Source organism: Heterocephalus glaber, unplaced genomic scaffold (assembly GCF_053883595.1).
Source record: "Heterocephalus glaber isolate CG9 unplaced genomic scaffold, H.glaber_assembly_v1.0 deba00001472, whole genome shotgun sequence".
Classification (NCBI taxonomy): Eukaryota; Metazoa; Chordata; class Mammalia; order Rodentia; family Bathyergidae; genus Heterocephalus; species Heterocephalus glaber.
Genome location: NW_028258315.1, coordinates 97,871,107 through 97,885,932, shown reverse-complemented (window position 1 = coordinate 97,885,932; position 14,826 = coordinate 97,871,107). Strand labels below are relative to the sequence as shown.

General features: G+C 45.7%; 1 protein-coding gene across 10 annotated transcripts in view; it reads left to right on the top strand.

The window, feature by feature from the left end:
- The window catches only part of LOC101704569 (cadherin-related family member 3), an 87,866-nt gene that overhangs the window by 39,631 nt on the left and 33,409 nt on the right, over positions 1 to 14,826 (top strand). For all 10 annotated transcript variants that reach the window (XR_015439624.1, XR_002391437.2, XR_015439623.1 and 7 more), the window contains 5 exons: positions 4,749 to 4,856; positions 6,047 to 6,243; positions 8,358 to 8,535; positions 10,403 to 10,565; positions 12,441 to 12,543. Coding sequence is in view for 7 of the 10 variants with exons in the window: in XM_087182522.1 (XP_087038648.1) it covers positions 4,749 to 4,856; positions 6,047 to 6,243; positions 8,358 to 8,535; positions 10,403 to 10,565; positions 12,441 to 12,543 (749 nt within the window). In the remaining 3 variants the exon portion in view is untranslated. The remainder of the gene's footprint in view (positions 1 to 4,748; positions 4,857 to 6,046; positions 6,244 to 8,357; positions 8,536 to 10,402; positions 10,566 to 12,440; positions 12,544 to 14,826) is intronic.

Below are 14,826 nucleotides of genomic sequence, written 5' to 3'. Positions count from 1 at the left end.
TAGCAAAGCCCTCACGGAGACCACTGCTCACACGACAGGGAAATCACCTCTCCACGAAACCGATTCAGAGGACAGCGTGAGAAGAGATGTGCTTTTTCTTTTTTTTTTTCCCAGCCTTGTAAAATCAGCAGAGGAGTGCCTCGATCTGTATTATCTTTCTATGATTTGAGGGCAGAAATCACCAAGTCTTCATTCACTTTCTCTCGGTCCCCCTTCTCTACCCTGTGTCAAATAATTCTTTGAATCGTGATCTTCTGGGAATACTGACTAACGTCCATCATAGTTCAATTTTCTTTCTTTCTTTCTTTCTTTCTTTCTTTCTTCCTTCCTTCCTCCCCCCCCTTCTACCCATCTACCCAATTTTATTAGGAACAAGGGCACCGTAACTGCTGTCAAACAAAGGAGCCTAGGGGTGCATTATGCAGTAAGATTCTTAAGATTTTTCCCAGGGATGGTAGGGCAACACGCTCCTTGCTCAGATAGGATCACACTACCACCTTAGCAGGGCTTCTCAAAGAGCTGTCTGCTTTTACCACAGAACTTGGCACTTGAGGCAAAGGGACCAATGCAAGTAGCTGTAGGAAGAGAAGCTCGGGCTCATCGGGTTACCCACTCAGCCAACCGTTTCAGTTCTTCTTCATCTTCATCTGCTTTGGGAGCTTTGGGGAAAGGACACCCAGAGAAGAAAGAAGTGTTAATGTGGGCTGGGGATTTAGCTCAGTGGTTTCGCTGCCTGCTGCGCAAGTGCAAGGACCTGAGTTCAATTCCCAGTACCAAAAAAAAAAAAAGAAGTGTTAATGCCTCAGAAGTTTCCAGCTATACCCTGCTCTGACATCCACAGCCTGCTAGAATTGTCTCTCCGGCAAACAACCTAAAAGGCCTTCTGCATGCTGGTTTGCTGCACCTTTGTGCAAATTAGAAAGGTGCCTCTCTTCATACATCCGCAGCCCTAAAACAGGCTGTGCAGGTTGCTGTGTGGAGCGCAGGCTGAAGTCTGGATTTCTGCCCTGCTCCATTTAGTCCCAAGCCATTATGCAGTCAACAACCTGCATGACTACAGCGCGCCTTCTGCCTGGATCTTCTGTGCCAGGATGAGTGGGGAATAATTTTATCCCAAATCTTTTCCAACCTTCTCAAGGCCTCAGGACAGTGAGCAGCCCTAGGTACTTGGCTCTGCAGGCAGCTGAGTGGAAGGTACAATAGGCAATCGGACGGGGGGGTTTTCTTCCTTGTCACCCACGCTTAACAACTCCTGGGCCAATTCCTCCTGCTCCAACTCCTCCAGCTCTTCCAACAACTCATCCTAGTTGACAAAACTGTGAAGACCAAGACAGGAAATGTCCAGTTCCCAAAACAGACTTGTCCTCAACATTCCTCCTGCCAGTCCGATCCTTTCTTCAGTATCCCTGAAGCCTTGACCGAGTCACCTCATCGATGTCATCTCCAAAACCCAGAGGCCAAGAACTCGCCTCTGAGACCCGCTGGGCCACATCCTGCTGTTCCGTGATATCGGCCACCAGTTCACCCACCTTGTCAATGTTCATGTCCTGGTAGCTTTCTTCATGCCTTGGGCTGCAAGCTCCACAGTACGAAGCACATCTGTCCTGGTGGTGGCATTCTCAGTGGCCTCATGCTGAAACTCCAGGGTGGACAGCGTCCCATCAGTTTGTGCCAGCTGTTGTTCCAATCTTTTCTTTCTCCGCAAAGCCTGCAGGGCGGCTGACCCAGCCCACACCCTGATCTGAGCAGCAGAGTCAGAAGACCTGCTTCAGCCCTGGGCCCTCTCCAGGGGCTCCTTTCCCTCATTACCAGGGGCTCCTGTCCCCCTTTACCTCTATTATTCTTGGTCCCATGCCTCTTGGCTGTCTGTAGCTCCTGTGGAATCTTCTGCTCCAGAAACTCCTGTTTCTTGATCAATATCTTCTCTGTCTCCCTCAGTCTCTGTATTGCTTCCTTGGGAGTTGGTCCCTTGTCCTTCTTTCCTGAGGAGTCCAGTGGAGCAGGCCCAAATAGGGTGTGAAGAAAAATATTGGCCACCCATCACTGAGAGGACAGTGTGCTAGACACCTGTCTTATCGCTAATCTACAAGTGGATCTCTACCACAAATATACTATCTTTGCTTTCCAAATAGGAAAACAGCACAAAGGCGTTAAATGTTTTGTCTAAAACCACAATTAGCAACAGATAAAGCAGGAATCAAAATGTGGGAGTATGACTTTGAAAGCCAACATTCTTCCTGGTGTTCCCAGCTGCCTTTTGGGCATTTCCAGTCACTTTTTTTTTTTTGGTACCGGGGATCAAACTCGGGACCTCGCATTTGTGTGGCAGGCGGCGGCACCACTGAGCTAAGTCCCCAGCCCTTGAGTCACTTTTTGACAACACTGTTCCATCTGCAGTCCTAGGAGATGCCAAAGGTCCTCCCTCCACAGACCAAACTAAATGAAGAGCAAGGCGCTGGAGAAAATTTTCTGATATCAAGTCCTCCCTTCATTTTCCATACTTTGACAGTCATTTTTTCAAATAAAAGCCTGCTAGCCCTAGCCTGCTTAAACTCTTCAATAATCTCTTGCCTACACGACAAAATCCAAAACTTTGTTTTTCCGTTTGATTTTTCACACAGTCTTGCAGAGTCTCAGCCTCCCACGTGGCCAGATCACACACCTGTGCCTCCACACCCTGTTTAAAATCCAACGCTTCTCAGAGAGATGGGCCTTTCACCTCCCCATCCCTGCTCTCCCTTGACTCCTCTCTCCCCATTCATTAACATCACACTGACACACACACACAAGTCTCTTCCCTCAATACCTCACAAGCTCCCCTGCCTGTGTACTGAAGGCTGTCGCTGCTCCCCTGGAAGCTGCGTCTTCTGAACCAACCACTCCAAGCCCCCTTCCACTTCCGTCTCGCCCTGGTTTTCCTCGAGCACTGGCTCACTGGAGCTGCCGAGCTACACTGTAAACGCCTGTCTCTGCTTGTCTTCTCCCTCCAGACCTGAGCTTCCCGAAGCCATCTTGCTTCTTCTCTTTAGCTCTCTGCTGCTCAGCACAGGGTACGCCTCAGGGCTTAGGAAAGGGCTGGTGAAGGCAGCTGCAAACCCGTTCCCCTGCCCGAGCAGGGGGATCCAGCAGGCCCCACTGTCTCAAGTCGGTGTGCCCTGGGGCCTGAGCTCTTTCTGTGGCCTTGGGAATAAGGGCAAAGGGAACAAGACGCCTCTACAACGCTACAAGGCAGCAGGACGAGGCCCTCTGGCACCAGCACTGAGCCGAGCCCCACTGCGGGCCAGGTCATGCAGCCCGGCCGGCCCTGAGCCTGCCTCTCCCCTGGCCCGGAGCAGCGGTCTCCCCGACCCGGCTCAGCCAGCTCCTCCAGGCGGCCCGGCTCCGGGGCTCACCCCTCCAGGAGAGTCGGTGGAGCCCACTCATGGCTACCTCAGCTCTCCCGCCTCTGCCCTAGGCTGGCGCACCCCGCGCTTCCCATTTAATTTTCCTTATGGCCTATACCTCATGGAACAAGGATCATGGACATCTGAGACGTTTATAAATCTTACGATCTGTTCACAAATGGAAGAAAAAGACACTAGTAAGAGTTTAAGAGGTGAACTTCTTTCTTCATAAGTGAAAATCAAAGCTGTCCCTTTTGTTAGAATCCTTGAATCCGGGGAACTGATACTGGGAATGGAAGACCGGGTTGCAAATTAGAATGAAGAGCGTTTGCCGGAGCTCAGCAGTGCGCCGCTGTTCCTCAGTTTCCTTCCTAGCTCGGTCTTCCAGGGCCACCGAGCAGAGCTGAAGCGAGACTGAAGGACGCTTTGGACTCTGCCTCAGTGACTCTTCTCAGCCTCCTGCCTCAGGAGGACACCCAGGAGCCGTGGCATCTCTGTCCAAAAGCTGCGACCGAGCTAGGAAGGCTCCTGCGTCCGTGTCCCAGCTGCCATGCCAGACAGGACTGTGCTGGGCCCACTGCCCTCCTCTGTATACTCAAGTCTTCCCAGTCATTTAAAAAAAATACCTTTATCCCTAAAAGCGGATTGACTTGGTGGTTTTCGTCAACAGTATGTCTCCTAAATAATTAACTTCTTGTAGGAGAAGTCATGAAATAAGAGGAAAATTGAAAACTTGTTTTTTAGCATTATTAGAAGGAAAACGGCCGTTTTGGGGTAATCATTAGCATATTTGAATTTGTGAGTTGAAATGGGACTTTTCGCTGATGAGCTGACCGACTGTGTCGGCTTCCCCGGGCTGGGCCTCCTGGCATGTGTGACTTCAGCGCTGCTTTAGCCAGGACGGTGCCTGGTAAGTTTGGAGCGGTCCCAGAGAGCACCGTGTGGCCAGACCGGTGACCATTCACTGGGAAGAGACATCCGCTTTCCCCATTTCATCACCCTTCGTCCTCAAACCCATCACAACTCTGCTGAAATAAAACCATTGGTCACCAGCGTCCCAGGATGGCCCAGTTATTCACGTGCAGTGGTTTTAAAATATTCTTAACATCTTTGCCTTCGCACTTGCCTGTTTTCAACAATAATAGCAGACTCTTCTAAGTCCCAGCCTGTCCTTCCAACTGACATGACTAATTTGCTTTTTAACAAAGCGTTAGCCATTTCCAGCAGCTGAAATAACTGGCTCGACAGACATTCTCCCAGATGAATCCATTACTGGAACCAGTAGGTTCAGCCCAGGGGCGGGGTTTCTGACAAAGCCTGTGGTGACCACACAATCTTAGCTCTTCCTTGTGGCTGTACTTTTAGTTTTTCACTGGTTGTTAAAGCGGTTGACCCCGGAGGACTGTTCGCCACTGGAAATCTGAAGATTTTCCTCATCAATATCAACAATAAGGATCCCACTCTGACCTGCAGGTAAGGAAATAAAACATAAAGCACATGATTTTAGCTTAACCTTAAAAATCAAATTTGAAAATGTAGTCTTTTTTCTTTCTTCTTCCTTTGCTTTTTTTGTGAGAAGGGAAGTAAGCATGTAAGGTGCAAACAACCACTTCAGATGTCTGAAAACACAATAGCGAGGTGATTTAGGGTGGTATGTTCCTGGAGTCGAGTGCCGGTCACCCTCTCACTGCCCCCCTGGGAGCCTGTCCAATGTCGTCACCAGGGGGTTGATGAAACCATGTTGAGCATCAGCAATTCTGGGAGGCTGCTTTCTACCACAGAGGAAAAAGAATGCTGTCATCGAGGAATAGGTTGTAGAGCAAAACAGTCTTGGGGTCAAATCCTCTCTCTGCTGCCTTGATATTTACTTCTGAAAGTTATTTAATTTCTTAAATTCTCAGTTTCCACACCTGTAAGATGGGGACAAAAAAGGTACATTCTTCCTAGGGCTGCTCTGAGGAATAAATGGGAGAACACAGACTTTTGACTGTAAGTAAGTGCTCAATAAATTGGTTAGCTACTTATATTATTGTTAATGTTATTTTTCCATTTTTGTCACTGTTACCTCAACCCACTACTTCAAAGCCAATAGATGATAACCTGGACACAAACACCCAGGAATGAAGTCTTGAGCCAAAGAAAGAAGTTAGGAAGGAGAACAGCTCCTGGGTTTCTAGGAGGGGCCCCAAATGGGGTGGCCACATGGCCCCCTGATCTAGAGCTAATTGTAGATAAGTGGAGCACAAGATGCTGTTTAGTGGTCACCTGTCACAGGTGGCTCTGTGGATTTAAGATGATGAACTGGGACTCAGATTCGAACCCAGTTCTCAGAGACCTAGGGTTGACAGGAAACTGGGGTCTCAGGAAGAACTGGTTAATTTGCATTATAACTTTCTGGACATTAGGGTCTTAGTAAGGAGTGGCTGCACCTTTCCTTAGTAGGGGCTGGGGTGCATGCCATGCTGCCTGAGGAAATTCATTCTTTGTTCAAAGCCCTAGATCACTGTCTATTCTTAATTTTTATCAACATGGCTGGTACCCCACTCTATTTCTACTAGCTAGCTACCTTACTCAGAAACTAAATAAATTATTTTCTATACCACCATAAAGTGTAGAAAAGACAGCAAGCAAATAACACTAACAGTGCTTGCTTTTTAAACAAGTTTGTTCAACATTGAGAACGCTGTCTTGAGTGTTGCATCTGTAAACTCAACTCTGCACAACAAAGTGGACCTCACGCTGGATGAAGAAATCCCAGTCGGGAAAACGATTGGAACGTGCCAGGCAAATGATGAAGATTGCTTGGGAGATTTAACCTTTGAACTTGATCCTGGGAATGTTTACTTTGCAGTCGATAAAGGTAGGCTGAAACTTGTTCTCCGCAAATTGGCTGTTTTTTCACATGGTGTTGCAATCATAGATTTATATGCATATCTCCTCTGCAGACTGTTTCTTTCTTTTTTTTCCTTTTATTGGTACATTTTAGGTGTACAACATAATGACATTCATCATTGGAAATTTGCACCTTTACATACTGTCTTGGTTCTTATTTTTCCCCTTCCCCTGCCCTCCCTAAAACCCCTCCATCCCTCCCTATTTACAAAGACTTTGTTTCCATTTTTTTTCATTTTCTCATATTAATCCCATTCCCTTCTATCCTTTCCCCTACCCCTCCAACTTCCCCCTCCCCTTTGCCCCTTTTCTTCCTATTTCACATTATCTATTATACCTTTTAGTCCTTATATACACTTTCAGTTTCTCACACTAGAGAAACTATTCAGTATTTACACGTGTGTGTCCTGTTTATTTTACTGAAGAGTATTATCTCAATGTGCATCCATTTAGCAATAAATGTCTCTAATTTCTCATTTTTGATGGCTGAGTAGTACTCCATTTTATAAAAAACACATTTTCTTTATCCAGTCTCCAGTTGATGGGCATTTGGGCTGTTTCCAAGTTTTAGCTGTTACAAACTGTGCTGCTGTGAACATAGGTGCACATATATCACTGTGGTATGATTCTTTTAATTCTTTGGGGAAGATACCCAGCAGGGGAATAGCGGGGTCAAAAGGGACTTCCAGCCCTAGTTCTTTGAGGTATCTCCATACTGATTTCCACAGTGGTTGCACCAGTCTGCACTCCCACCAGCAGTGGAGCAGGGTTCCTCTTTCCCCACGGCCCCGCCAGCATTTGTTATTGGTTGATTTCATGACAGCAGCCATTCTTTCTGGGGTGAGGTGGAATCTCAGTGTTGTTTTCATCTGCATCTCTCGAATGACCAGTGAGGTTGGACATTTTTTCATATGTTTATTTGCCATGTGCAGACTGTTTCTTGATGTCCAAGACCCCAACATGGAGCACATGCTAGACACTTCACAGCAGTCTGTCCCATAACTCTGCAAGGTCAATTTCTTTGTTCACCCATGACCTTGCAAGTGGCTCCTGTGATTGCTACAAAATGGGTGGTTTTAGCTCTCTACTTCACCTACCCTTCTAGTTCCTCTCAGACCTAATTCAACTCTTTCTTTGCTTCAGGCCTACACTTTTGTGAGAGAATCAGATTGGACTTTGTGGAGCCAGTCGTTTATTCCTGAGTGGGTCTGAGTGTGGTATCTGAGGCTTCTTCTGAGGCTAAGTGGTCACAGCCAGCACAGATGCAGGTTTACCCAGTGCTCCAGATACTGTCACGGTCATGCTCGGTCCCCTTGGGCTGTAACAGTTCAGGGCAGCCAGCCTGACTCCACCCATCAGGGTCAGCATTTCTTTGCCTGAGGTGTTACCTGCAGTCTGATGGCTGCCCATCAGGAGCTCTGGGCCAGCGATCGGAGTTGGTGTGTAAATACTCCAGCTCTTTGCCCCTGGCAGGAACTTCTTTGAGCATCTGTTCTACACTGGGGCCCAGGTACCCCAAGATGCAAGGCTCTAGCTCTACAGAGGAAACTCACTGGGCAGTGAGCTTCTTGGGGATTCTCTTCTTAGTCTCACTCTGCCCTGGATCACCACACACAGATCCTCAGCCCAGATTCTGGCTCTGGGAGAGCCCCACCCACGAGGGCCACCATCCGTCTTACGTGAATTACGGCACAGATTCACTTACCAGCTCTTTTAGGCAACGGACTGAGGACGGAAGTCTGAGCCCTGGGATCCAGCAGTGTGCTCTGTTGAGAATGAGCCCACATTACCACTTCCGTAGGCTGCACATGCTCCAAAGCCTCAAACAGGGCCTCTTTTACAGTCTTCTCTGATCCCTCAGGTCAAGATCAATTCTGTTTCTGCTACCACCTTACACGATATGATCAATAGTGTATTTGGGGGATCAGTAGTGAAATGCCATGCCTATGCTTTGAAACAGCTCCTTACTTCTAGTGAGTGGGGCCCAATTCCAAGTTCACTTTTTTGATAGCTACATATGCAATAAAGTAATTTTGGAAGCAACAGCCTGGGCCAGTTTGAGCAAGGCGTGCTTTGTTACAGAGCGTGGGACCGTGGTCACTGCCACTCGCCTGGACGCAGAGAGAGCTGGGTTTGCGAGGGCCCAGTCCTTCTCCATTAAGGCTTGTGACCGTGACCAGCGGTGTGCAGCAGTTCCCGTGACCGCCTACATTCATGGCCTTAATGACAACTCGCCTTTCTGCGACCAGTATGTGATTAGGTGAGCTGAGACGGGTGGGTGGGGGTGGAGATTCGGGGTTGGTTGAGGGAGGAGGTATTGGCTCCTGTTGTTTACTGGCCCAACCGGACACGAGGTTGATCATCAAATTGACTCTTCGCTCTTGTTCTGCCTCAAAACACGGTCCCAGGTTTCCAAGACCTGATGGTAAGAGGTAAAAGTATGAAGTCTGGAATCATGGCCCTGGCTTAGAATCCCCGTTCTGTCCCTTACTAACTGTGTGGCCTTGGGTAACTTACTTATGCCCCCTGATCTCCAGTTTTTCTTTATAAAATGAGTTAACAATAGTGCTCAGTGGGATAGTTGTGAAGAATAAATGGGTTGATTTATGTGCCAGGGCTGAGTGGATGTTTTGTATATGTGGTTTATCACAGTTCCATTATCTGTTATCTGAATCCTTTGGCGCTGTGTATGTTTCAGGATAAAGATTTACCCTTCTGAATTTAGAGGGGGTAAAACATTGCGAATCTTATATATTTGCACCTTTCCCAGTGGGACCCGAGTGGAACCCCAAGTCAGATCTGCAGGGACTGCTCACTCTCAGTGGGTCAGATCCAGGGCTGACTGTTCAGGTAAAGTTTTGATGTAAAGTATTTCAGGTCAGGTCAGGTTGCAAGGTCAGATAAGTGATGAGAAAAATGTGAGTTTCTGTTTTGGGCTTTGGAGTCCAGATGAAGGATGGTAGGTTTGTATCACCCTCAGTGTGGGTACTTTTATTATTTGATGTGCAGTCTTTCCAGCTACTTCTCTGTTACTCTTCTATGTCTCCTCTCCAGTCTCTTCCTCCTAGGACAGCTGCCCCTTACTCCCTAAGCATTATTCTCATTTATCCCATTTAATAACATGTGGCTCTGCTAGTTACTACCCATGTGGTCTCAATTGGGAGCCAGCTACCTTTCAAATAGAGATGACAATTATACCTAGGCATGGCCTTGTTGTAAGAATCAGGTACCATCTGTGCTTGGAATTTGTTATCCTTTCTTCTGCTCCCCTATTCCTCTTCTCCAAAATTTTCTCCTTATTCCATCAAAAAGATCACAGTTAATTAACGAAGCACACATGCATCACATGGTGCAGGGAGTACCAAGGTCTGGGAGGAGGCAGCCTGAGTACTTGTTATGCTCGTTTTGCTGTAAGGAGGTTGTATCTTGTTAGGATGACAGCAGGAATACATATACAATAAAACAACAGCAAGACACATCACACACACACACACACACACACACACACACACCACACACCACAGACCACAAAATATCATGATCTTAGGTCCTGGGTGTGGTGCTTTAAGTGTTAAGAGGAAAACACATGGGCCTGGGGTGGTTAGGGAAGCTTCCTAAAGGCTGGTAACTCTATTAATCTTCGAGGATTACATAGGCTGTAGATGCTGAAGGCTGAGGATCCAGCATCTGGGGCACCAAGATCTCAGTGGAGGGGTGGATATGCAGAGAGGACAATGAGGCCACTGACTACGGAATGGGAAGGGCTGACTCTTGGCCATGTCGTCCACCTGCCCCAGGTTGGGGCAGTCCCAAATGGTCTGATTTCTGCCTTGGGCCCCTTCGCTGAGGTGGTGGCCTTGACTGATTCCCGCCCTAAGCAAGTGCCCCACTGGGTGCAGAGCAGAAGGAACACTCCAGAAAAGGAGGATGGCCTTGCCAGGGTCTCAGAACCTGTTGGGAAACAGTTATCCTGATGATGCTCCAGGCTGATTTCTTTCCTGCAGGATGAGCAGGACATCCATACCTAGGCACTGCAATATCCAAATTCATGGACGTTTGTGGGAAAAGCATTCAGTTTTAAAAGAATGTCAGTCTACAGTGATTTTTGTTCTTGAACAATGAAACAGGTACACAGGCAGAGAGATGATTGTAGAAGACACAGTAGTGGCAAAGCTCTCGTGTCGTGACCTTGACGACCCTCCTGATACAATCCACTATGTTCCAAGCTTGGGACCAGTTGGTTCTGGACAAATCTTTGAACAAGCACCAAATGCTGAAAACGTCATCCGGGTGAGCAGCAGTGGCTGCCAGTCCGTGCAGCTTTCCCAAGGAGATGGACAAATGTCACGGCCACCATTGGGAAGGCACTGGCAGATGCAGAAAGGAAGGCTTGGACGCAGCCAAAGAGAATGCTGGGCTCCCCTGGAGTCCTCCCGGAAGATGTCTTGTCCCTCATTATCTTGCTGCCTGCAATCATTTTCTCCTTTTTATAATGAGTACAAAATAATTTACTTCCTATTTAGCTGGGGAAATCCGAGGCTAAACACCACACTGATTTCCTTAGAGATAAGTGTGTGGTTGTATTGCTATGTGGGACAATGGCATATTCTCTTGGCACTGGGAGTGGTTGATCAGCTCCTCTAACCCCTCTTGAGATTCTAAACCTTCCACTGGTGAAGTGTTAATGTAGGTTTTGTTTTTCTTTCTCAGCATGTGATTCTCCCTTCAAACTCCAAAGTTCCGTAGGTCTTTATTTCAAAGGGCCAACCCCCGAGATGCTGGAAAATTGTTCCTTAACCCAGATATCAAATGTCCGCCCACCCCTGCCCTTTGCTTGAAAATATGCCTGTGAAGGCTACTGACTGTTTTCTTTGTTTGATCCTAACCCCAAATTTTCTTGACAAGCTCCACAGGCCGCAAGTTGAGTTTTTGCATATATTACAAATTTTGGAAGCTTCAGCTCTTGGGTTTCTGTTCTCTTTGCAATGCAAGACCAAACTGTCATTTTAGAAAGTGGAGTTTGGAGGGAGATGGAAGTTTTGTGAACATGATGCTAACTGAGCTCTGGGCTTGTGCACATGCTTGCTCAGTGTCTGAATAGCACCTCTGTCAATTACCCACCTCTAAGTAATCTCTGGGTTTGAGTAACCATGCCTTAGATATGAAATGTCACTTATTCTCAAGAGATTTTTTAAAGCACTCTGACTGGCTTAGTTTTTCTGCTAAGGGCTCACACTATAGGTTGTATATCCCATATCAAAACACTTATGACCCTCTGTTTTAGCTGTTTAGTTATTGATCTTATTAGCTGTAAGGTTCGCAGATGTAAGACGTGCAGTGCTTCATAAGATCTACTGTACAGGTTGGTGCATAGTGGAGCTCAGAGTGCTTTAATGAATGGATGATGGACTCATACACTAAATTTTAAAAATGCAGCTGTTCCAACATCTGGATACCTGGTGCCATTTTGAGTCATTCCAACTTACATGGACTGAAATTTACACTAGTGCTTTTAAATTACCTCTGCCTTCAAGTCTCTGATATGGGACTATCTTATTTACCCTATTTCCTTGGTACAAGTGTCACTGGCATCTAGTTAATCCCCAGTATATATTTTTGAAATGGTAACTTATCATATTTGGAATAAATTACATTTTTATAGTACTTTATAATACTTTTATAGTATTTTATAGTACTTCAAAAATAGTATTTATATACCTAACATTCAAAATATTTTATCTTAAAATATTTTTTCCAGGACAAAACTACTAGCATGCAATGAGGACAGGGTATGGCCTATATTTTTCTTCTGCTGTGCCAGGATGTTTTTCCACAAGAAAGCTACACTGGAACCCTGACGCCCCTTTGTTCCACCAAAAGGCACGCTTTGTGTGCAAACCTGCACCAGTCTCCGGCAGACTCTGATGTCACCCCTAAGAAATGCAAATAGCTATGCGTTTGCCTCTTCCAGGATGATTTATTAAAACGTACCTTAAAAAATTTGGTTCTGTCAGGCGTGGTGGCACATATCTGTGATCCCAGCTCTCAGGAGGCTGAGGCAGGAGGATCACCATGAGTTCAAGGCCAGCCTGAATCACACAGAAAGACCAGGTCTCAAAAAAATGGTTTTTTTGCTCCTTTTGCTGAAACAATGTTCTCTACAAGGTCACCAAAGAGCTGGATTACGAAGACCCAGAGGTGGTTGCTGTGGGCCATACTTATGAAATGACGATTTCAGTGTTTGATGACCTTCATCCCTCCCATACAGGTAATCTTGACAAACGGCTCAAGGAGAGTAATAGCCTATTCTTTGCGTTGTTCACTGTAAGTTTTGAAATGTAAGTATCCATCATATTTGGGACATTTTGCTAAATTGGGCAAAAGATGAAGGGGAGAAGTAGGTAGGCTTTTACTGGAAGTTTTCGTTAGATCTGGGAAGCCCTTTTCACATGTTAGCAACTTAAACAAAACATAATTCTTAAACACAGCTCTTGAGAGAGATCTTTGGAGTTAGAAGGAGTAATGGATATACAGACCCAAATCATATGCTTAATGCCTTTATTTTAATACTGCTAAATGCCTGTTATTGGATGCTTTAGGAATACGTTATTTGAACCATTTTACATGACACAGATATGACTTGCCTGGTTCTGTAGCTCATACCCATTCTCAAGGTGCAGAGCACGGTCCTCCCCTCCATAGGGTCTTCTCATAATGCCCCACCATTTGGGGTCAGCCTATGGTAGAAAGGGCCTTTGGTGTAGTGAGATTTGGTCCACTGAGACTGCATGATTATAAAGCCCTTTGCATTTGTAGATTTAACATAGTTTTGCTAATTGCAAAGCACTTGTCATTTTCAGTATGTATCTTAATTGTGTGCTACAGATCCAGAGCATAGAACTTAAAAAATGAGTGAATTTAGCTAGCTGCCCAATGCCTGCTTTTCTTTGTTTATTGTGATGCACATTAGAACACAAATTATGTACCTGAAGTGGTTATTACATATTCAACTTCATGTTACAGTTTTAAGAGTGAATTTGTTGGTTATGGAGATTTTTTATGAAAATAGAGATTCTCAAAAATTTCAGGTTTCACCTATCATTAATGTCAAGTGTCTCTAGCACTTAGAATGTGTGGTGCATAGAAAGTACAAGTGATCCAGCAGGTGGTTGGCATTAGAGACATCATAGAAGGGTGGGTATTAGGTGGCCAATACAGGATCAGCAAAAGGTTTGGTAGGGAGAGCCTAGAGTACGGTGGTATTTGGGTTTCCTGTTCAGACTCTGCATTGCTGCTGGCAGTTGCCTATGTTGAGAAGGATTCTGAGGTTGGATCTGAGCGCAGGGCTGGAGTGTTTTGTCTTCCATGGATACGGAAAGGTCAGATTGTGGATGTGTCCATAGGTTTACAGCCAGAGGAACTTACTGCTAAACTTTAATCAACATGCCTAAGTCTCTTCCCATCTCTCTTGACTCACCGACATAGGACTTTTAATGGTGCTAGGCATAGCAGGGTTATTTGTAGTCAAAGGATCCAACTGCGTGGAGCAGTGACATGCAGGAAGCAGGAGCCCAGCACAGTCATGACAAGATGTGCGCTCCCTCACTTGACATTAGTGCAGAGGCCTGTGACACAGCCTCTGGCCTGTTATGATGGATGCTTTTGCTTGCAGCTGCTTCCCCTGATCCTCTCACCAAATTTGAGCCTTTCCCCAACTGGAGAGTGAGAAACACCTCTCGCAGTAATAAATTAGCGTCCTCTCTGGTCCTCACATGCTGCTGCATTCACAGCCACTGCTCATGAAGGGTGCTCGTAGTGCTGCATCTGTGCTTTAGTCTCTTTTTGTAGGCCAGCTAATTAGCACAATTTTGGGTCTTTATGGATACAATAAAAATCACAACACAGCAGAGCTGTAAATGGTACCTGTCTTCCCTCGTGTAAATGGAATTTATTGAAAGAGTTACGCAGCCTTTAACATAAATCACTTGCCACTGTAGAGCCGCAGCACTCTTTAAACATTTTGGGGAATCGTGGGGACCTTTGAGACTCTGATGAAAGATGTAGACGCTGTCCTTTGAAAAATGCAGATAATAACATATGCCAAAATATAAAGAATGCTGCAGATTCTCTGAAATAAGGGTTCTACAGATCTCAGGTCAAATTTTCTTGTTTGATATGCATGGCATAGATTTTTCACGACCAGCAATACACAGCATTCTTCAGAATGTGAGTTCTACAAGATAACTTACAAAAGGAGAATTTCATGATCAAATGAGCTTGGGGAGCAATACACACCCAGAGATTCAAAATAGGTAGTGTTATATTAGATACCCTAGCAAGTCTTACCATAAATAAACTTTCAATCTTTATTTAACTTAGTATTTTGTATTTGACATACTGCCATCTTAGAGAAGATATTTTGGGGTTTACTCAGATACAGGTTGGTCCAATAACCACTTAGTGACTTATTAGCTTTGTGACTTTGGCCACAAACAATTCTTTGAACTTTACTTTCTCATCTGTGAAATTGGGATAATACCAATGTCAAGTC